Here is a 23,042-nt window from a genome sequence, read left to right as displayed (position 1 = left end):
GTGTCCTTTCTCTGGTGGTTTAGTTATGCGAATAAGCTGCTCTTCTAACGATCATCATATCTAATGCATTGGACCATTGTGCAACCGAAAGTATATATAAAGTTAGAGGTGAAATGACCCATAACATTTCAGGTTTTAATGAAGCTACTTCCTGCGATTTGGAAATGAAAATCAGTTTTAGTTCTGTCATGAAAAACGTGTAGAGTATAATATATGAAAAATAAGTTAAGCAGGACCCACCTTATATTTGCTTATTTAGCAGTTTAGTTTGTTCTCCCTATACCACTTTTAGACCGTTTATGTCAAGTTTTGTTGGAGAAACTGAACCAGCACGGTTTGTTAGAAGCGTAGGTTTCATTGACGTTTTTAGCACGTTAAGACTTTTTTTTTAATACTAGCGGGGTGGAACTAAGTCCCTTGTACTGCGGCCACTTCTGGCCTATTGTACCAGCCCCAGATGATAGGTGAGGGTGATTGTGGAGCAGTTGGTGGAATGAAGATTGGCAGGGGAAACGGAAGTACTCGGAGGAAACCTGCCCTAGCGCCACTTTGTCCACCACAAATCCCACTGGACAAGACCCCGGGATCGAATCGGGCCGCCGCGGTGGGAAACCAGCGGCTAACCGCTTGCGCTATGGCGCGGCCACGTTAAGACGTTTGTACCAAAGTTAGATTGCAGTGGCGTCATCACCTTTTCTCCCTTCAGTATAGCAGACTTGTACGTAAGATATCGAGATGTACAAGTTGAAGCTTAAACCGTGATCCCAGACTCGGTTTTCAGAGTTCTTTGTCGTGACGTTGCTTCATCAGTGAATTTTCTGTCTTGCGTATTGAACATTAATGAAAGGTAATATCGTTGTACTGGACCGCCTCTGTGGTCTAGTGGTCTAGTGGTCAGAGGTCCCGGGTTCGATTTCTGGTGCTACCAAATTTTATGAGAAGTAGTGGGTCTGGAACGGGATCCACTCTGCCTCGTGAGGATAATTGAGGAGGTATTTCAAAGAAATAAGCTCCGGTCTAGAAATCCGAGATTAACGGCCATGGGAATCCGTTGCGCTGACCACGGTACACCCTCTATCCGCAATAGTTGGCACTAACTTCGCCAACAAGTGGCGGTCGCTCGGTCGGTATAGTTCGCTTGCGGACTACAGGCCACGGAGTTTGTTTAGTATTCTGTTATACATATTTAGGGAAACAAATTGAGAAGTTGCCAAGTTTCTTTGTACTTTGTGTTTGTATTAAGCAAGTCGCTCTCATGAGATGCTTTTGTTTTTCCTTTCGTCTTTTTGTATGTGCAATGTTGCAGTTTGGGTCTACCTGTTTTGTTTTTTTTATTTATAGGAGTTTTTGTTATGGAATTTCTATTTTTGGTCGTTGTCTTATCAGCTCTTATTGGAGTTTCGGACTAATCTTTCGATATCTTGATTTTGTCGATAAGCACTCGAATGGTTTGGCATTGTATGCAACGACCTGCGCTACAGTTTGAGTATTATCAGCTTACTCAAAATCCTGTTAGACTTTATGTATATCTCGCACAAATGATTACCAGCTTTAGTCGAAACATGCATTGAACTGAGAAGAAAACAAAATTTCGTGTGATATTGGAAACTTATAATTATTGATATTGTTGCCCTTGTTTGTGTGTGAAACAGGAAGAGCACGAAATAAACTGTGCTGCTTTTTCCGTTGTCCCATTTATGGTGGCTGTGATGTTTCATAAAAATATTTTTATAACATTCTACGGTTAATTCGGTATCTCCTCTATGTGTGGAACAAGCAACTGAGGGCAGCAGTTCTGTTCCACGTTTTCCACTCCAGCTGAGGTTTAGAAGATGTTTCTTACGAACATGTTTTTTAGATCTCTCGCCGTTAAAACTGCAAAGTTTGTTTATTTTTATGAAATAATTTAAAAGTATATATTTATGTTTCCCGGGTTCGATTCCCAGCCCTACCAAATTTTCTGAGAAATAGAGGTTCTGGAACGGGGTCCGCTCAGTCTCGTGAGGATAATTGAGAAACTGTTTCAAGGAAATAGCGGCTCCGGTCTAGAAAACCGAAATTAACGGCCGTAGGGATCCGTTGCGCTGACCACGTGACACCATCTATCCGAAAATTTGACACTAACTTCGCCGGCAAGCGACGGTCGCTCGGTCGGTATAGTTCGCTTGCTGACTATAGGCCACGGAATTTTTATATTTGTGTTTGTAAGTGTTCTACTCCGCGGTTCAGAGTTTCTCATGAGCTTGTTTTTAGTCACTCCGTGTCTAATTTTGCAGCACCAACAAGTGCGAGTTGTTAATGGGCCCATTTTTGTTCCCTTTTGCCTTTCTCCCTGACGTAATATTTAGAGGATAAAATATATATTGTTATTTTTGAACACCCTTTGCCAAGTACTGGAAACTGAGCAGTTTATTTACTTTTTGTCGGAAATAGGCTGATGACACGTGCATTTTTTGGTTTGCCATCCATTCGCCGACTTCCCGTTTAAAAGATGGAAACTGTAGACTAGTGCCTCCGAAAAATACCCCGGGATTTAAACCCATGCAAAAGCGGCCTCCGTAGTCTAGAGGTAACGTTTCCACCTCATGACTCGTAGTACGCGGGTTCAAATACCCGGCGGAGGTCGCCGAATTTTTAAGGGCGGAAAACTTCAGGGAACAAGTCCTCCGGGAGGGACTTTAAGCCGTGGGTCCCGTGTCGTAGCTTTACGGCACGTAAAAGAACCTCATATCTCCAAAGGAGGTCACTGAGCCAAATTAACGGACGTTCCCCGCCCAACAAGTAGTCTCTAACACCTCTGATAGATGGGGGAAGCATTATAGATACCTCTCAGCTAGTAGAGCCGGTCTCGCTGGCTGGGCGGGACTGATGGTAAGCACCAGTACCAGTAGGATATAGAGACTGGTAGAATATCATAGAGGGAAGCACAATGGACCAATACTGGTCTAAGTGCATGGGGAAACCCACCCTCTCCAATAACTAACTAACTAACTAACTAACTACTCCGAGTCTAAAGGGGCTGGAGCGCGAAATGTATTCAGTGCCATTATTGGCTAGGTTAAGAGTGCGTCGAGCTATAATTCAACTCCCCGATTCGTGTTCATGGCCTGGTACAAAGCGGGTTGTCTTTCCGGTAGCGCTTTGTACTTGCATTCGGACGGTGCTCATTTCGAATCTCGGCCGAGGTTCTGATTATACTGACAGGTTTTCGTGGTTTTCTTCAGCCCCTCCAAGCAAATGGAGCCAGAATAGCGAAGTCGGTATAGCGACTGGCTACGGGCTGGACGACCGAGTCGTCAGAGTCCCGATAGGGACAAGATTTTCTCCTCTCCACATCCTCCAGACTGGTTCTGGGACCCACCGAGCCTCTTATCCAGTGGCTACTGGTGATAAAGCTGCCGGCGCATGAAGCTGACCACTCACCTCCAGCTAATGCGTTGGCCAAGAATACGTAGCTCTATACATCCACTCCTCCATACGTCTTCATGGCGTATTGCATAATTACTTAAGAACGGAGACTGCTTTACCTCCAGGCGAATGCTAGGATAGTACTTCTATTACACCACTGTCGTTTCCAGATTCTTTCCCTCCAATCATCTTACCATTGTATATATAGTTTGAAGTACTGACAGCTTCGTATAATAAACCTCAAAGAAAAAATTATGGCGTGGTTCTTAATTCATTAAGCCTTGCGTCAGAACTTCCTTGTTTCAGAAAGGCCTAGTTAGAAGTTCGGGACGGGTTGCCTGTGCCCTGCTCCCTATTTCATACGTACCTTGACTCCATGTGAAGTCAACCACGATCGTTATATTGCAGTGCTCCTAACTTAATAGGGGCGCTATGCTACAAGTTGGAAGGTCGCGGGTTCGAGTCCCGATGAGGTGGATATTTTCAATTGACCCAATCCAGCCCCACTATGGCCCTGGGGTCGACTCAGCTTCTAACAGAAATGCGTACCAGGAATCTTCATGGGGGCTAAAGGGCGGCTGGCGCGTAAGGCTGACAACCTCACCGCCATCTGTGAGCCGATTGTCTAGATCAGGCATGTCCAACGCGTCGATCGCGGGACGATTTTTGGTCAATCTCATAGGCCTATAAGGAAAAATTATACGTGAAAAGCATGTAAATTCACTTGTAATCTAATTTAATTATATTCAGATTTTGAAGCGAAAATACGTGTTAAAGTACTCTGTACTTTCGATCTATGTTGCTTTTACCAATATTTTTGCTTAAAGCGAGGTACGACTATAGGAGGGGGTAGATCACTGACAGTTTTGACACTAAAAAGTCGATCACAACCTGTTTGAAGTTGGACATGCCTGGTCTAGATAATGTGGGACCCTCAACGTCTCACAACCCGGGCCTCCATGGCCTGTTACAGGGATAGATTTACCTTTCTTTTTTACCCAGCTTAATACGGTCTACGTATATTGAAAACTTTCGCGGTGACAGTTAATACAGGCAGTCCCTACGAATCACCACTATCCTGGACAATGGCAATGGAACGGATTCGGGGCACGCGAATGCGCCGGTGCATTATTTTTAGTCAGGGTGGCGCCGAGAGAGGCATTGGCCGGCCGACCTCATATTGATCTGGGGGTGTGCGACGCCATTTTGCACCAGCTGATTTTCCCATCAGTCGCGCCTGGACTAGAACTCTGTGCACAGGATATCTAAACATCAAACGATGGAGTTGTAATGCAAGGCTCTTGGTGGCTGGAAGGCCCCGTGGAGGCCAAATGTTTCACGGAACGCTGCCAGTTCGAGATGATTTCATTCAATATGGACCCTCAGTGGTGTGGATTGTTGTTCTCTGTGTACTGCCGTCACGAGAAAGGAGCGTTGCTGGGTGGGAGTGCATTCCCCCAGGCTGACGCCTTTGCTGCATGTTCCCTGACGGCCCCGCCATTGGATACCGATTGGATAGCCATCACGGGCAGCATCGGCTTCGAGATCTGCAGCTTGTCATCAACGTGGGCTCTCATCCTCGAGTCAGGTGAATCATGCATTGCATAGGACTGGAGTGGACGTAAACATAGACTTTTTGTCCCTGTTATTACATGCATAAGAGTCCAAAAAACGGGATCACTGTTTCAGGGCCATTCTTGCCAGACGCATCTTATTACATTGTGTAATTTGTAAGCTCGTCTTTTGTCTAAAAGATCCATTCAGATTGGGCCAGTGAGTTCGAAATATGGATACCTATACCAGCATTCGCCGATCACGGTAGCCGCGCGTTCTAAGCCATGAACTATCTTCGCTGCTCGAACGCTGGTATCGTGGGTTCTAATACCACTGCAAGCATGGATGTCTGTATGTGCGTTTATTCTGTGTTTGTGTTGCCCTATGTGCAGGTAGCGGCCTTGCGACGGGCTGATCCCCTGTCCAAGCAGGCCTACCAACTGTGTAAAAAGATTACGAATGTGAAGAAGAGATCAGGGCCCAACAAAGGGCTTTAGAACATTGATGAAAGAATGAACACTAGCATTGACATTTTAAACTAGTATCTTTTTTTCCAGTACATATAATATTTGAAGCAGGTTTAATGGTTTACACATTAATTGTAAATGACCGTTAATTAGTAGACCGCCTCTGGTCTAGTGGTCAGAGTCCTGGCTACAGATCCAGAGGTCCCAGGTTCGATCCCCGACCCTACTGGTTTTTCTGATATGTAGTGGGTCTGGAACGGGGTTCACTCAGCCTCGTGAGGATAATTGAGGAGCTATTTGAAGGAAATAGCGGCTCCGGTCTAGAGAACCGAAATTAACGGCCGGGGGTTGGGATTCGTTGCGCTGACCATGCGACACCCCCTATCCGCTAAAGTTGGCACTAACTTCGTCGACAAGCCGCGGTCGCTCGGTCGGTGTAGTTCGCTTGCGGACTACAGGCAACGGAGTTTTTTGTTTGACCGTTAATTAGTAAGAAGACAATAATACAAGAACGAGCCTTCTTTGAAATAAGCCGAACGTCTCGGCCAAATGGGTTGCACTCCTGGTTTGTTTGCAGTCAGGAGATCCCAGGTTAAGATCTCTGTTCTGCTGACATATGTTGAATTTTCCTGAGTCCTGAGTTCAACCACGCCCTTTGCAATGAGTAGCGTATTGTTGAAAGCTGTGTAGTGAGAGAAACTGAAGGAGTTGTTAAATAGCCCACAGGTAAGCAAATGCATTGAGTTAACTGAAGTCGGGACACTGCACGTGCTTTCATTGACTGCATTTCATGTTTCTTTGCCCTCTGTTGAATCTTCCCCAGTTCTTACAACTGAATGTTTGTTGTGGCATACACGAACGATCCTCCGGGATAGCGTAGTCGTTGTAGCGACTGGCTATGGGTTGGACGACCGAGGGATTTGAGTTCGATTCTTGGTGGTGTCAAGAATTGTTTCCTCTCTTCACGTCGTCCAGACCGGCTCTGGGGCCCACCCATCCTTCTATCCAGTTGTAACTGGGGGCGCTTTCTACGGGGGTAAAGGAAATTTGAGACTTCGTTAGGTCATCTGTAGCTGTGTTTGACAGTCCATGAAATACAACTTACGAACCAAATACGGCGGTTCAGACACTCTCGGGGGCAGATACTGTCCCGGGTTCAGAACCGCTCTTTAAGGAAAGATCGTTTGCTCTCCTAATCGGAACTACTTTGAGTGTGTGTGTACTTGGGTGGGGGAGGGGGTTATAATGGATGTCAGTAGGATGATCTGTAGAGACCAGCACTCAATTGTTTCTTATAATGGGACACTTCGGAGAATTTCATGGAGGTAGGCCTAGGCCCACTGGGGCTGTAGTGCCAAGGATAAAAAAAATGTGACACTTGGATGAGTAATCGTCCCAATGCATACAAAGTCGTATTGTTCGTAGGGAGTGACTGGAAAGAAGAAACGAAGTTGGTCACGAACCGTTTGAGAAGACACTGTTCACCATTGATCTAGAAGGATTGTGGTAAACCCATAGAAATCAACTATAAAATAATTTGTTTTGTTAAGGCGAGACAAGATAATAAAAGATTCACGTGACATTCACTAGACTAGGCGTGTGAAATATCCCAGATGTTGTTTTCATGGATCATCAGTGCGCATTTAGGCAACACGTGTAGTTTTTATTAGATCTGAGATTCTGACAGCAGTAGCTATGAATTCTGACATATAACGCCTTTGTGAGCCGGTGAAAGTCAACTAACGTTTCGGAGGAATATATCACTTCCACCTTCAGGCCCGAAGGTTCTTCGGCGGAGCAGCCCTCACAGTTCCCTTCGGCCGATGAAGGACGTGCTGTTATTGAGGACCCTTGTCAATGTGATCAGGTCTACATTGAACAGACTGGCTGTTTGATCTACACCAGCTTGATGACACCTTCCGCATATCCATCTGGATCGTCTGGACAAGTCAACCATGGCGGATCGACTTGAGACACGACCCAGCTCCATAACACATCAGCCCTCTCCATCAAATTCAGATCTCATCATCTGAGAGACGATTGAGATTGAGCTCCATCTCAATAATATGATCAGGGAGGATAGCTTCTCCGGTCTAGAAAATCGAGGTTAACGGCCTTGGGGATTCGTTGCGTGGACCACGCGACACTCTCTATCCGCAAAAGTTGGCACTAACTTCGCCGACAAGCGGCGGTCGCTTGGTCGGTATAGTTCGTTTGCTGACTAAAACCACGGAGTTTAGTTTTTAGTTTAGGGAGGTTAATTTCTGCCTCAGCAAGTCACAGAAATCTCTCATCTGCTCCCCGATAGATCATAGGAAGCCTCCTTTACAGGTTTCTAGAGATCGTTTCTCCGCTGGGCCACGTAGGTCTGCGCACATTGCCCGCTCCGAGCACCCACTAACGCTGAGCCTTTCTCTCTATTCCCGGCGTCCCATGTGCCGTTCTTGCTCTTCTTATCCCCTTCTGGAGCACGCGACTTCTCTCTTACCCTCCTCGTTTCTCTGTCAAACACAAGTCTTCTCTCCCGTCAACCCATATCTGCAGGTGGCACATATGGCTGTTTTCAAGCTTCAGGACAAATTACTCTTCTCTTGTCATTTTTTGGTTCGTTCTGTCCCTCAGAGAAATCCGGTGGAAACGGGCTGGTTGGTTTTCACGTTCCTTCCTGGACGACATAATGTGTTTTTCCGCGCACGGTGTGCCCTACTTGCTGCCCGCTCCATGCTTGGCTTATTCTTCGACCCTGAAACGCCGGTTGACTTTAACGAGAGCAGACGGCGCTATGTACAGGAAGATAGATACTGAAGAGTACTTTCTTCTAGGATGTGAAGCTCTGTAGTCTCGTCTACACGGATTACACGGCGTCGCTTTCTAGAACATGATACTCATCATCACAGTTACGTCTGCCAGAACCTAAAATCGAGCAGATATTGCACAGAACTGTACTTCTTAAACCTACACGTATATTAACGATCCTTGAATAACTGTTGGAGATTGAGTAATCAGCAGGATACCCCGTTATAAGTGAAGGGCGAATTGTCCCATGGTGATAAATTATTAATATGTTCACCGTGATTGTATTAACGTTTGTCATACGGCAATGTAAAACACTAATACATTAGTTCCTAAATTTTCTAAATCCCCTTCCTCCAGGAAAATAGAAGACATGGATTGCGTTCGTTTGTGTTATATTTGTTGTTCAGTTTTAGTGCTAAGTCCCTCGCACAATGCATGGAAACGCCAATTTAGTACATTTCCCTTTGCGTCATTTCGGGGGCACGCAGTAGTGTAGTTGTTCGCCAGAAGGTCGCGGGTTCGAGTCCCGATGAGGTTTTTTTTTTTCAGCTTACCTAATCCTTCCAGCCGCGCTATGGCCCTGGGGTCGACTCGGTCTCTAACAGAAATGAGTACCACGAATCTTCCTGGGGCGCAAAGGGCGGTCGGCGCATAAGGCTGACAGCCGATTGTCTAGAAAATGTGGGAGCTTCAACATCTCACAATCCTATGGGCCTTCACGGCCTGTTACAGGGATAGCTTTGCGTTGTTTCAATTCGAACTTAACGTGTGTAGTTCCATTCGCATAGTGCTTGTAGATCAGCGAAACTATGCTCTGAGTTTAAAGTTCGATCAGCCGCTGTTGGTATACCAGTCTGTAGTTGACGGTCGGAAATAACCTCTCCGTCATCAGTAGATGTCCTCTATTTTAAGAGAAGTGAATGAACCAGCCAGCAGAATGGCTGGATTAATTTGACAAGCTTTAACAATATCTAGCAGTACTTTATTGAACAGTATCCCTTTCCGCTAGACAGATTTTCCATTATTGGCTTAAATATTGACCCTACTTATGAAGGCAAAAATTGTGATAAAATTACGTACTTGCCTGTTTTCTCTGTGCTTTTCAGAAAATAAATATTTTATTGTTTATTACAGGTGCATGAATTGTGCACGAAGAATCACAAGTTGGTTGATGTAAGATGACGCTCTCGAACGGCGATTCTGAACTTTTCAGTGAAGTGCCAAGTCGTTTCAGAGTGAAACTTGACATNATTTTATTGTTTATTACAGGTGCATGAATTGTGCACGAAGAATCACTCTCGAACGGCGATTCTGAACTTTTCAGTGAAGTGCCAAGTGGTTTCAGAGTGAAACTTGACATATCTTTTTTTTTTCCGTTGGAACTTAATTTTTCTTCAAATTGCGCGTTATCATGCGGGATTCAAACAAGCAGTCTTTATCTATTTCCTGTCATAAATGGGTATGCAAAAGGAATTGTTCGAGAATGCTTACCCCGTTTCGGCCTGTATTTGACAACGTAAAAAGTATCACGGACCTTCTTATGAGGCTTCACGTACCCCCCGGGAGGAGTTTCTGCTGGGTTAGGCCTACTGATTTTTTTTTTATTGCTAGTGGCGTGGGACTAAGTCCCTTGTACTGCGGCCACTTCTGGCCTACTGTACCAGCCCCAGATAATAGGTCAGGGTGATTGTGGAGCAGTTGGTGGAGTGAAGATTGGCAGGGGAAACCGAATTACTCGGAGAAAACCTGCCCCAGCGCCACTATGTCCACCACAAATCCCACTTGACCAGACCCCGGGATCGAACCCGGGTCGCCGCGATGAGAAGCCAGCGGTTAACCGCTTGAGCTATGGCGCGGCCTTGGGCCTACTGATACTCCTGACTGACTAGCTAACATTTTTGTAAGCTTTCCTCGTTCCGTCCGAACGAATGCTAGGAGAGTACCAGTCAGTACCTTAAAATAGCCTGTTTACGGTAATCTCTCCAGCTTATGCTACTCCATATGACCTCTTCGTTTCGAAAATAATCCGTAAACACGCTATGAAATAAGCAGATGCAGTATGTAGTGTTGGCGTGCAAATAACATACTAAAGAAAATTTTGCCGTGTCGAACACTCTGTAAAACAAGTGTCTATTGTCGTTCTTAATGCATTGAAATGTGTTGTATAAAGGACTATAAAAGAGTGCAAGAATGGTATTGTTGCGATAGTGTTACTGTGACGGCGCAATGAAAAGACTTAGCACTTCTAATAACAAAGGAGACTACTGGATGCCGTCCTGAGTGAGAGCGAAGTGCATGTTTCACAGGCACGCTTCGCTTCCCAAGATGTCATTATCCCAGCAGTACTAGGCGATGTTTATAAATGAGGAAGTTCCCTAAATTGCTGAACTTCCAACTTAGAGACAAATATTTTCATGGGCACTTCGTGTTCAAACACCCAATTTATGTTCTTCCCACAAGCCAAAAGTCATGTTTCGCTTTTACACGAAATAGTTGGAAATTTTATTGATGTGTTTTGGAAAGTAGAAGCGAGGATAAGTTTTGGAAGTAAATACTAACAAAAATTCCAGAATGTACTATTCTCTTGATTTCACCATGAACCTAATTTGGATTTGTTGCTATTGTTCCACGATAAATTTTTAAATGTAAGATTTGAGGGTTTCACGGCTTTGACTATGAAGAAAGCAGTCTTCTGGGATGTGGCACCGTGTAGATCTACCCGGTACCACATCCCAGAAGACTGCTTTCTTCAAATTTTCAAATGTTCCGAAATTACTTATTACACATTTCCTAGACCTAGTTACATTGTAACCTTGTCGCCAAGTCTGGTATACAGTGGTTTTAAATAGCGCAGTAAATACGTCATTACTTCCCTTTGTCTGAATATGGTTGCAGCTACACAGGTTATCCCTTTCTTTCGTTTTTCAAATATAACGTAGATGAAAGTATCGTGCGTCGCCATTGGTTTGTGATGGGGCATTCTCGAAATCTTTCCTAAATGTCGTATACTCAGTTTAATTTGAAGAATGCCGTGTTTTGGGATGTGGAAACGTCGGTTCACACTAGATCTACACGGCGCCACACCCCAGAACACGGCATTCTTCATAGTCACCGCCGTGAAAACCTCAAATCTTACTCAGTTTAATTTGTTGCGTTTTTATTGCATTTGCAATAAATATTTTGACGTATGAATTTTTTATCTGCCCATAACGCAAAATTAAAGTGGATAGGTAATAGTAAAGGGTATCAAGATTGTTCCGCTCGGTAATGTGAGGAATCTGATTATAATATCGTTATGTGAATACTTACTAACATAGATCAACAACATATATCTGATTTGAAGAATGAAAACTTACCGTTTCCAAGTTTACAGGCATATGAAGTATAATTATGTAAGACAGCCGAAAGAAAATCATTGTTGAGAGTATCACTACGGCTGTTTATGACATCCAAAGGGCGCCAGTCCAATAGACATGTTTCGAACTTGCGTTTGCAAATGTAATAATGTTTTGAGTGGGAGCAGTGTCGTCATTATTAATAAGACATTGTAGTAAGTTCTTACCTAACAAGCCAAGACTTCGGTTGAAGCAGCGAATTTGACACAGTCTTCTAAAATGATCGATTCCTGTGCTATGTAACGACACTCTTGAACTTCGTAGGTTTCAGTGGTAAGATAACTCCAAATGTTAATTGGAAACAGTGTGGATCGTGGAGTATGTTATGTTTGCCCCGGCTTTTCTGGGAGTGACGTGAGTAGTCCACGATATATTCGCTAGTGCAGTTGACCGGGATGGGATTCGAATCCGAGACCGAAATACACAGCAAGAGCACTAAACTCTGTCAACGGCGGCTCTGGGTTCAAATTTAGAATGAATTATGGGTATATAAATATTATATCAGCGTGAAGACACTCTGTACGTCCATTGACGGCAGGGTGTAGAGAGTAGAGGGATGTAAAATTTCTTTATTAAAATCCGTCACAAGGCAACAGTATCAAGGTCAAGGCCAAGATTGGCTCGTGCTACATGTTTCGGCTATTAAAGCCATCATCAGGCAAATACATGATTACCATATTCACACCACTGGACTGCAGGACTAGTAAAACTGGATGCATGATAGTATTACGTTATAAAATGCTTGACATAAAGGTACAATGAACTAGACCAGGCATGTCCAACTTCAAACAGGTTGTGATTGACTTGTTAGTGTCAAAACTGCCAGTGATCTACAAACCCCTCCTATCGTCGTACCTCGCTTTAAGCAAAAATATCACGACAAATGATGTTTGTTGTAAAAGCAACTAGTAACTGGGCTGTGTCTCTGATGTCTGTAGATCCATCCAGTTGGAGGGAGAAAGCAACACAACTGGAAATATCTTTCAACAGCTGTTCAGTTATGTTTCCACACAGCATTTCTATTCGCCGCACAATGGTGTTTCTTGATAATTAGAGATCTTGAATAGTAGCTATGATCTCTTTCATATTTTATATTACAAGTGAATTTACATGCTTTTCACGTATAATTTCCTTATAGGCATATGAGATCGACCAAAAATCGTTCCGCGATCGACGCGTTGGACATTCCTGAACTAGACTATATAAACGAAAGTTATCGGGTAAATCAAGGTTAAGACTCTGCCAATGATGTTTTATATCATCAAGTCAGTTTCTGGTTGTTGCAACATTTATATTCTAGATTTTGTGTACATGTAATAAACTGCTTGGAGGCCCTTGGTATAGATGTAATATAGTTTTGACGTTATTTGTTTAGCCCGTGCCTCATCTTGCAGTATATTTTGTCCGTTCTGTAGGGGATATAAACTGCATAAAAATAAAGGGATGATTACGATCTTCTGAAATGTGAAGCAATGCTATTTATGTAACAGATTGAACCGTAATCTATGAAAGAAAGATTTTGCCGGCTGAATGTTAACTGGCGTAGCATTAGACCTTGATCGAAAATGTGAACACTGTATCTTGTGTTTCGAATTAGATGGTGTTTCAAATGCAGGGAATTAATCAGCATGTATTACGAAGTACACAGCGGAAGGGTTGACGGCACAACACAGCAGGTTCCCTTGATACAAGAATGCAAACGCTTGAAACCACGGAACCTAGCGATGCTATTCATACGTAACATAAAGTAAAGATGCGGTGTTAATTTCATAGAGGCAGTGGCGTAAGCTGGAGAGAGGAGCGCTCATGATCTGTTTCAAGGTTAACAGAACTGCATTCGTACAGGTCAGTATACAAGAAACAGCGTGGGCTTCGTAAGAGCAAGAATGCAGAGTCGTGCCCCAACGATTACGGGTTTTCACGCCTACGTGTAACATTACCTGAAGATGTCTAGCGACAGCGAAGTGCAGGTTAATAATGTAGCCATATTCTCCTTATCTTTACGGATTGCGCATTTTAACCATTTAAAGAGGGAACATACACAGTTGTTATAAATATCTTAACTAGTTACTGGGAATGGAGTACAATGGACCCGTAAAACGATTGTTTATTGGTAAGAAAAATGTAAAGCTGTCCTTGTAACAGGCCATGGAGACCCACAGGGTTGTGAGATGTCGAGGCTGCCACATTTTCTAGACAGTCGGCTCACAGATGGCAGTAAGGTTGTCAGCCTTATGCGCCGGCAGCCTTTACCCCCCAGGAAAATTCCTGGTACTCAGTTCTGTTAGAGGCTGAGTTGACCCCAGAACCATAATGCAGTTGGAAGGATTAGGTCAATAGAAAAATCCAGTGACCTTATTGGGACTCGAACCCGCAACCTTCCGGCTTGTAGCATAGTGCCTCAACCAACTATGCATCCATGTGCTCCCAGTTGTTCATAAACCTCAGTAAATCCTGCAGTTTGGTTAGAAGGGGAGTATTGTACAAAATTCTCACTGTATCAGGTATACCCATGAAATTAGACTAATTAAAATGTGTTTAAATTAAACCCTATGGTAAATTCTATATAGGTGAACATTTGTGACTTAATGAGATTCTCTATTATTATTGCCTTTCAGCTTTCCTTTAGATTTTGCCAGAAGGACCAAGAAAACCATCGAGGATTTAAACTGAATGAGATGCGTCATTTACTGTTATATGCTGATGTAATTTATTTGTGAAAAGCATGAAGACCATATAAAGAAAAACATAATTTTTTTAAATGCTCAGGAGGTCGGCCTAGAAGTCACCAGAATGCAGGACAAAATTATAAAATACAGGATATAATAAATTCCTCAATAATATGACAAAATTAAATTTTAAGAATAGTAGAAATTGCATTCATGGAGAAATTAAGAGCAGATTGAATTCAGAGAATGCTTGCTATCATTCAGTTCAGAACACTTTGTTTTCCCATCTGCTGTCTGAAGACTGGATGTTACATTTGGCCTCTTGTGTTAAAGGGGGACATAGTTGAGGGTTCTGAGGAGAATATTTGGACTTAAAAGAGAAGGTAGCCACAGGAGACTGGAGATGTCTGGATAATGGGGGTGCTTTAGAATTGGTCCTCTGCAGCAAACATGATTAGGATGATCTTATCAAGGCAGATGAGGGGCCTGGTACATAGCACACACAGAAGACTAGAAATGCATACAAAAGTTGATCAGAAAATCTTAAAGAAAGTGATCTCTTATAACACCTGAGCATTTTTAAGAGAATACTTAAATGTTTCACGAAGAAGTATGGTGGTTGGGAGTGGACTAGATTCATCTGGCTTAGGATAGGAACCAGTGTCAGAGCTTCTTAGCATTGTAATGAAACTTCAAATTCCATAAATGGTAGGAGAATTTCTGAGTAACTGAGCACCTGCTAGACTTCCACTCTGCACTCAGCGACTGCTAGACTTCCACTGCCCTTGGCAACTTCACAATCCACACTCTCTCACACCGCTCAGCCAGCTTCTTGTACTGTCTCCTGTTGCCACGTAGTAACTGCGGTGTCCCCTGTTACGTCACAGTGGGAAGTTCTGTTACGTCACCGCGGGGGTTGGTTTATTATATATCTATTAGTTGATAGGTCATCTTCTGGAAGTTTGTACATTTATTATTGCTTGCTGTGAACCTGTACACTGTACAATGTACAGATTCACAGCAGGCAATAATGAGTATTCCAGTTGGCTGAATATGGCTTCCATGACCAAAACATGTAGCAAATAATATATAAATATATAACAAACTGTTATATATTATAGTTATATAAACGAAACGTCCATAATGATAAAGAAGTTTGGGTTACATAAAAAGCAAGGAATCTCANTCATGTTGACTACTTCTATATCCGTGGTGTTTTGAAAAAACCATGTAAGGATTTATGGAATGCTGAATAAATAATAATAATAATAATAATAATAATAATAATGATCGAGTTTGTTATATTATCTTTCCCAAAACCCTTTGTTTCCAAAAGCATGTGGGCTGATACTGTGACATTGTTTACCCTTGTCCTTGTTATCCACTGTTTTCATGTTACATTATTATGAATATCACTGTTACTATCAGTGCATTAGAGATAAGGTAAAAATCTGTTGGAGCCCAACTTGACTGGGTATAGATCTATGACATTTGTCTCTGCATACATAGAGCCAGTGAAAACTAAGAGCTCTTCAGTTTGGAGGTTTTTGGCTCTAACAAAAATGAAGTGAACAGGGTAGAGGTCTAAGTGCTAAAGGGGGGGCTAGATGCTTCCCCACTCCCCCGATCTGTACTCAGTACCCAAGGGAAACAACATTACTATTTCAGAGATCAACAGGATGAAATGCCAGACATAATGGTGAAAACTTCCCAATGGTTTGAAGAAACTTGCCTTGTGTGAGAGGTAGAAAATTAATGCAGATTATAGGTCTAAAGTCCTAGGGTGTCCTTCAGGATTGTCTGTGTATAGTCACAGCAAGATGGCTGAAATTTTTGCATTAAGAAATCCTGTTACTTGTTAAATTAATATAGCTTCTTGTTGCAGTGAAGGCAACTGGTGTGATTCTTCTTTTGGGAGTTGGCAGCTTAGTGTGTTACAAAATCTGTAACCACTACTGGCCTCGCCCTCGGCCACGCCCACGTCCATGTCCAAAAGATACGTTAATGATAATCCAACCTCAGAATTGTGAGGACCAATTACTTGAAGATTTGGAGGACACAGAACTCAGTGAAACTGAGGTGAATAATGAGTCATTAGCTTCAAGTGTTAGACTTTAAAATCATAATATGCAACCTACAATACCCACATGGCAAGTCAGACTTCAGAATTTTGCCCATGTGCTAATTTTAAAATTGAAAAATGCAAACTGTAGAAATAATTCGGTTTCAAATATACATGCTTTTAGGCCGCACCATAGCTCAAGCGGTTAGTCGCTGACTTCCCACCATGATGGCCCAGGTTCGATCCCGGGTCTGGTCAAGTGGGATTTGTGGTGGACAAAGTGGCGCTGGGGCAGGTTTTTGCCGAGTATTTCGGTTTCCCCTGCCAATCTTTATTCCACCAAATTCTCCACAATCACCCTCACATATCATCTGGGGCTGGTACAATAGGCCAGAAGTGGCCACAGTACAAGGGACTCAGTCCCACCCCACTAGCAATAAAAATAATACATGCTTTTAAAATCACAGTTTCTATAAATAGAGCCCATTGTCTCCAAGTTCCAGTTACAAATATGCAAAGTTGTTGAGAAGCAGGCGCCCAAGAAGCAGTATCATGCTTCATATTCAAATTGTTCCAGCCATAAATTAAGAAATACTAGTTATATGAACATACACTAACATAAGTCTTCCACGTATTAATATCAAAAGCTTTAAGTAATTTGAATATGTATTCATTCAATAAACTATTAATTTTGTCTCTGTCATTTGGATTGTGGCTTTTAAGTGATTTTTGGCCTTTTTAAATTAGTCCCCATGCAGTAAGGGTAGCTTCTCATTTTTTGAGGAACTCTCCTTAACCTTTTTAATTTAATGTACATAATATTTGATTATAAATACAGTGACTGTGAATTGAAAGTCTGTTATGCTTGGCTGTTATATTTTTTTTTTTTAAATAAAGTCATAACATTTCATTTTTAGGGTCGTTACTTTGGACCAAGCCCAGTGCCAAGAGATGGGGACTTTCAAGCTGTCAACAGTAGTTTCCCATGTTCCAGATCTGCATCAGGATCCACGTACCCTAACAGCTCAACTTCACATTCTGATGTAAGTCAAAGTGAAAATTATCTAGCAGACGTCCTTGGTACTGTGAAGTAGAAATGTTTTCAACTCCTTCATTCATATAGTTGAGGGAAACTGCAACTGATGAATGTCAGTTCTGACTCTCTTAAAATAACTACTTGATATGCCTGAATAAGTAGTTCATGTAATGTAATTCATTTTACTTGAATGTCTTGAAAGTGTATGCAAAATTTACAAAACTTTTTATCTGATGGATTAACAACATTACATGTTGGAGGCTGGTAAAGTGTCATTAAGTACCTAAGGAACAAATACAAACACTTGTTTCCAAATTGATAGAGTACTTACAGGCAACATGTTTGATATCTTGCTTGGATATGACATACACTGTATTTTGCCTGCTTTCTATTTGGAATACTGGTTCAAGTCAAGTTTATATCTCATCCTGTCATATCCTTCTTTCTAGTTTACAGTAATAATTCTGTTACTTTAGTATTTATTGTGGCAGAACTATGAATGGCATGCTGTTTTGGATAAGATATGTTGAATTCGACTAAATATTCAAGTACCCAACATTTATTCCATAACGAACTACATGTGTAGTAATTGATTTGTCTCGCCAATGGGAGTACACACTCTCCATCCCCCACCATAAATAGATTTGAAGGCTGGTTTGATTTGCATTGGTTGTATGCTGCTGCTGATAGTTGTCATAAACAAATGGAAATAACTTCAAATACCTTTCTTAAACTCTGAATCTTTTCAGACACAGTAAAACTTTATTATAATGAGATTCTAAGGAACCAGAACAGTTTCTTATTTTAGTTGTATATTCAATTCACAGAGGTACTTATATCTATACAGAAAATTATTCCCTGCATGTATCCATATACAGTGAAACCCTGTTTAAATTTCATTCTGAGAGCAGTGGATTTGAACACTAATCTGAGGCATATCTTGAATAGAAGCAATTTAACGCTGAGATTATAAACTTGGGATCACCGAAACTGAATGTTAAATGAAGATATATCTTAAATTAACTAATATTAAATGGGGGTTCCACTATATTTGTGTATGTACGTTAATGTATATTATCTAAGTCATGTGTAGGAAAACAGTGCACTGTTACTAGACAGTATACATTTTAATTTTGCTTTCTTTCTTGTTCTAATAGTTCAGTAAAATATTCAGCACGTGTTCTATTGTTACTCTGGCTTAATTCGTTTCCTTTTCAAATAGGAATGTTGCTTCTCAGAAAAAAATTGAAATATTTGGATTATTAGATGTTTATTATAAGTAATTTTACCTTAATTTCTCTATTTATTGGACCTGGGAAATTTTACAATAAAGACAAGTTCTCCATTATTCCAGATTCTGTTTTCGATACATTTTGTTTTACAGTGTTTGACAAAAATTGGGTGTACAGCTGCTGCTGTAAGTTAACTAGATGGACTTTGCTGTAGATCATATGTTGAGAGAACCAGTAGTCGAAATGTGCATTTATATTCCTCTTTTAAAATGCCACATGACAGTTTGCTTGAAGCAGCTTATTCTGATGCAGTAAGAACAAGGACCCATTTCATTTCCTCTTAATACCTTGAAAACTCTTCTGGATACAAAAATTTCTTTCACTCATTTCTGTCTTCTGCCCCAGTAATATATATAACAAAGGTCTTCACATCAGGAAGAACTTCTTGGGTCATAGTATCAAAACTTACTTATTATTCCCTTGAAGGGATATGAATTTAGTAATGGGGTTCAGTTCTACCCTTCTGAATAGTTTAAGAACTGTCAGTCTGTAGCTTGTGGCATTTTGCTTGTACATTCATTCTTCAGCTGCATTTTGTATACAAATTTTCCCTTGTTGCAATTGTTCCACATATTTCACCTTAAGTTTTACTGACTTGTCTTATCTCCTTTCTGGTTTGTGCAGTTGTTCCAGAATCGTCACAAACATCTGATCTTATCTGTTTTAATCACAAAAGTGTGAAGAATTATACCAATCATTTTCTTTCATAATATGAGTATGAGTATGAGTATGAGGGGTGAGCCATAAAAACTGGCCCTCGAACTGTGACCTTCAATGATCTATTGTGCTTCCCCTTTGGAGTCTTTCATAATATATTTCATATGTTGTTTTTGTCCCTCTCTCTGTTGTTTGTCTCCTTCTTAATTAATCTATTTCCATCTCTTCTTCCTTCTTCTACTACTGACAAATATAAAGCCAAGAGCTTAAACAAAAATTAGTATGGTTTGGATTGATGAGAATAAGTTGAAAGCAAAAATAAGTAAATTGTACTTTGAACAGAGAGCTAATCTTATGTCCATGGGAACCAGATCTTTCCTAAGATATTTTCATAGGCACTGATTTTTAAGGGGAAATTATGTGATGAAAGAGTACTGTTACTCTCATGAACATTATCAGAGTGTAAATTAGTGTATTTTGCTGTATCAATGCTGTATTTTGAATAATGTTTTGAGGCATTGCTTACTTTGATCTCAAGTTTTAATTTTTCAGCTAATCTGTTCTTTTCATCCATTGAGTGGTATAAGAATTCAAATAAATTGCACGTATCTTTTTGACATTGAAATAAAAGCTGCAATTAACTTCTTTTGAATTTCTCATCAGTGTTATTTAAGGGAGACAAGTTAAACATTTTAAACAATTTTCCTATAATGAATGACATTTTAATTTTCTAATTTTTCTAGAAAGCTTAGCATGTAAATTATATTTTACTAATTCACATTCAATTTGACATTTTAAATGGCGTGCAATTTCAGTTTTTCTCATTACACATAAAATTCAGTATGTATATGTAACAGTGAAAAATTGGGACTGTTCTATGTTGAATAATACATTAGGCTTGCTGAATGATTTCAGAGTGGTACATCTGGTGAAGAGGAAGGACGTGATGCAGATGTTTCTGATGGGAGCCAAGGGGAGAAATCTCCAAAACATCTCCATGTGTTACAGCAGCAACAAAAATATCATTTGCGTTGCTCAAGAAACTCATCCTTACAGCCACGATTCCGGCCCTTGGGTTCAAGGCGTTTGGGTTCAAGCTCAAGACGTTTTGCCAGGCAGCCACTGGATAACAAGTCTGGCTGGCTGACTGACAGAATCAGTAAAATACTGACCTCCACACCAGACAGGTTGCAGGTTGGTTTAATTGTCATCAATGCCATGGCTGCTGCTCTTCTCAGTGAAACATTATAATACAGTAGTGGATCAAAACTAGACTTTGATGCTCTAGTAGATAAGATGTAATAGAAATAGAGTGGTGAATTCTTTGTAGCTTAGAATGTGGTAAACTGACTGTTACAGCTGTCTGAAAGTGCATGGCTTAATCTTCCATCATCTCAAAGCCCAACCATAAGACTAAGTTGTGCTGAAGCAAGGAGATTGGGTTCTGAGTTTCAGCTTGATTTGAGAGAGAATTTTCGCTTAACTGGGCCTAAACGCTTAAGCCCTGAAGGTGCAGAGACGGAATGGCAACAAGGCGACCCTGATGGAGATAGTAATGGTACACAAAACTTGCAGTTTGGTACAAGCCTTATTAGGGATGAGTCTTATGATTCCCTTGGATTTTCCAAACGGCTGCCCCGTGATGGTTCCTTTGATAGCACATTCTCTGATTTAAGTCTTGACTTCTTACGAGACAGCTTTGCAGATGTTGACAATGGCACAATGCTGTGCATGGAAAAACTGCAGCAGGAGATTGACCAGCTTAAAACCAACTGCCAAGTGATGGATGAAGAGTTTGAGATGATCAAATGCAATCGGAATCTCCCAGGGATGTCCAGTCTTATGAAAGCAAAAGCTTCCAACAGTAGTCTTGCTTCTAGTGCTTTAGAGTCCAACTTGGACACAGATGCAGGGCATCAAGAATTCTCAAAGCAAGAGAAAGCACGTGTGTGCTTTGCAGGCTTGTACAGTCTCACTACCATAAAAAACAGCACATCATCTGAAATATCAGATTATTTTCCAGCTCCTGTACTAGATGTGCATAGCCGGGGAAGCATTGACTCTGCAGAGTCTCTTGAATGGGATTCCCCTAAGATAGCAGCAAGTCCAGCCAAGAAATCACAGGTAAGTACTCTAAATCCTTCATATCATGAACATGTGGCTCTATATGATAAGTACTGAGTTTAGATTATTTGCTTCCTGTTAATGAGACTCTCATATGTCAAATGTATGACTGTTTATTTTAATTATTATTTTATCTGGCATATGGCATGTGATGATGTGCAGACAATACTGTTGTCAATGCTTCTCTGTTTCTGTGCTCTTTCACCATATTTTGTAACCATGATTACAATTCATCTTATTGGTCCAGCCATGACACATACGTCGAACAAATGACACGTTACAGTAAATGTAACTTTTTATGCCCATGAGCAAAGTCCACATTCAAATGGTTACATTCCTGCTTCATATTCAAGAGCTTCAAATCTCAAACCTCAGTCGAGAGACCAAACATGCTGAGAGAGGTTCTAAAGTCATTCCAGGGTATGCTGTGACAGTGCTTTGCAATAGGTCATAATTGCTTTCTTCACTACACTTTCTAGTTTATCATTCACTTTTGTTTTATCATTTTAAACTATGTAACCAATGGAGATGGAAAATGACATTGAGTAACACAATAATTGATGAATAATTTGCTGTTAAGCAGAGAGCTATTGTATGTTGGATTTGAATTAAGAATTCGAATATGTTTCTCAAAACCTCGTTTGTTATATTATGAATCTGATTAAAAGGGAAGGTGAGTGCTATAATGATGATACTGTTATTTACTGTTCCATTAACATTTTGTTAGGGAATTTTGCCTAAGTAATGATCGAATTGTTCATTGTGTTATTCTGCATGAGATTTGAAATGTAAGAATTCATGCAGGAAATTACTATCTTCATATTTATCTTCAGTATTGTTTTTGCTAATAGTTGCTAGTTTAGACTGAGTTTCATCACTTATGTTACTATTGTGACATGATGCTGTCTATTGTCATCTCCTCGCTGGGAGGGGAAAAGACGGTAAACGAGGCCCTCCGACAAGCGCTAGAGCTGCAGGCGGTACTGGTAGCGGCCAGACCTCACGGAGATAGCACAAAGTTCCGATCGTTCCCCACCCAACGAGGAGATGGCAATAGACAGCATCAGGACCGAAGAGAAGGACCTCCAAGAAATAAACGGGAATCGCCGGAGAAATCAGAATGGCGACCCTGAAACAACAGGGAAACAAGCTGGAGAAAGGACCAACCGTCGGGAAACGAGCAACGGCCGGCGGAGATGGGCGAACGCCGGCATATGCGTTAAGGCCCCCACACTACGCACTCACCGACATGACGGAGAAAGCCAACACCAGTCTGGTCACCCAGGGATGGGTCGGTGATAAGCCGTGCCAGGTAACAGTGGACACGGGAGCATACGTCACCGTAGTAAGACCGGATATCGCCGCCGGATGGCCTGAAAGACAGCCAGATCCAGATTTCTCGCTGCAGACCGTGTCTGGAGGATCCCTGCCCATACTGAAAGAAGTTCTGCTGACCCTTACCCTAGGGCGCCAACCTATTACGATGTGGATTTTCGTCGCGAATATCACCGATGAGCTCATCCTGGGACTGGACATACTACGCGCCTATGATGCTTCAGTGGATATAGGGCGCCAAACTCTG

At 41.6% G+C, this 23,042-nt stretch overlaps 1 protein-coding gene across 6 annotated transcripts in view; it reads left to right on the top strand.

Moving 5' to 3' along the window:
* Positions 1-23,042, top strand: part of LOC111863405 — a 64,741-nt gene that overhangs the window by 11,428 nt on the left and 30,271 nt on the right. For 3 of the 6 annotated variants that reach the window (XM_023849702.2, XM_023849701.2, XM_033751045.1), the window contains exons 1-5: positions 4,576-4,996; positions 16,175-16,368; positions 17,269-17,394; positions 20,252-20,530; positions 20,696-21,460. In XM_023849702.2, coding sequence (XP_023705470.1) covers positions 4,699-4,996; positions 16,175-16,368; positions 17,269-17,394; positions 20,252-20,530; positions 20,696-21,460 — 1,662 coding nt within the window. In that variant the 5' untranslated portion in view covers positions 4,576-4,698. Of the gene's footprint in view, positions 1-4,575; positions 4,997-13,162; positions 13,466-16,174; positions 16,369-17,268; positions 17,395-20,251; positions 20,531-20,695; positions 21,461-23,042 lie in introns of those variants that run through there. The other 3 variants (XM_023849703.2, XM_023849704.2, XM_023849705.2) reach the window with 2 other exon arrangements.

This window comes from Cryptotermes secundus, unplaced genomic scaffold (genome assembly GCF_002891405.2).
Source record: "Cryptotermes secundus unplaced genomic scaffold, Csec_1.0 scaffold792, whole genome shotgun sequence".
In the NCBI taxonomy this organism is placed as follows: Eukaryota; Metazoa; Arthropoda; class Insecta; order Blattodea; family Kalotermitidae; genus Cryptotermes; species Cryptotermes secundus.
Note: the sequence above shows the minus strand (reverse complement) of the source record. Positions and strands in the feature narration are given on the sequence as shown.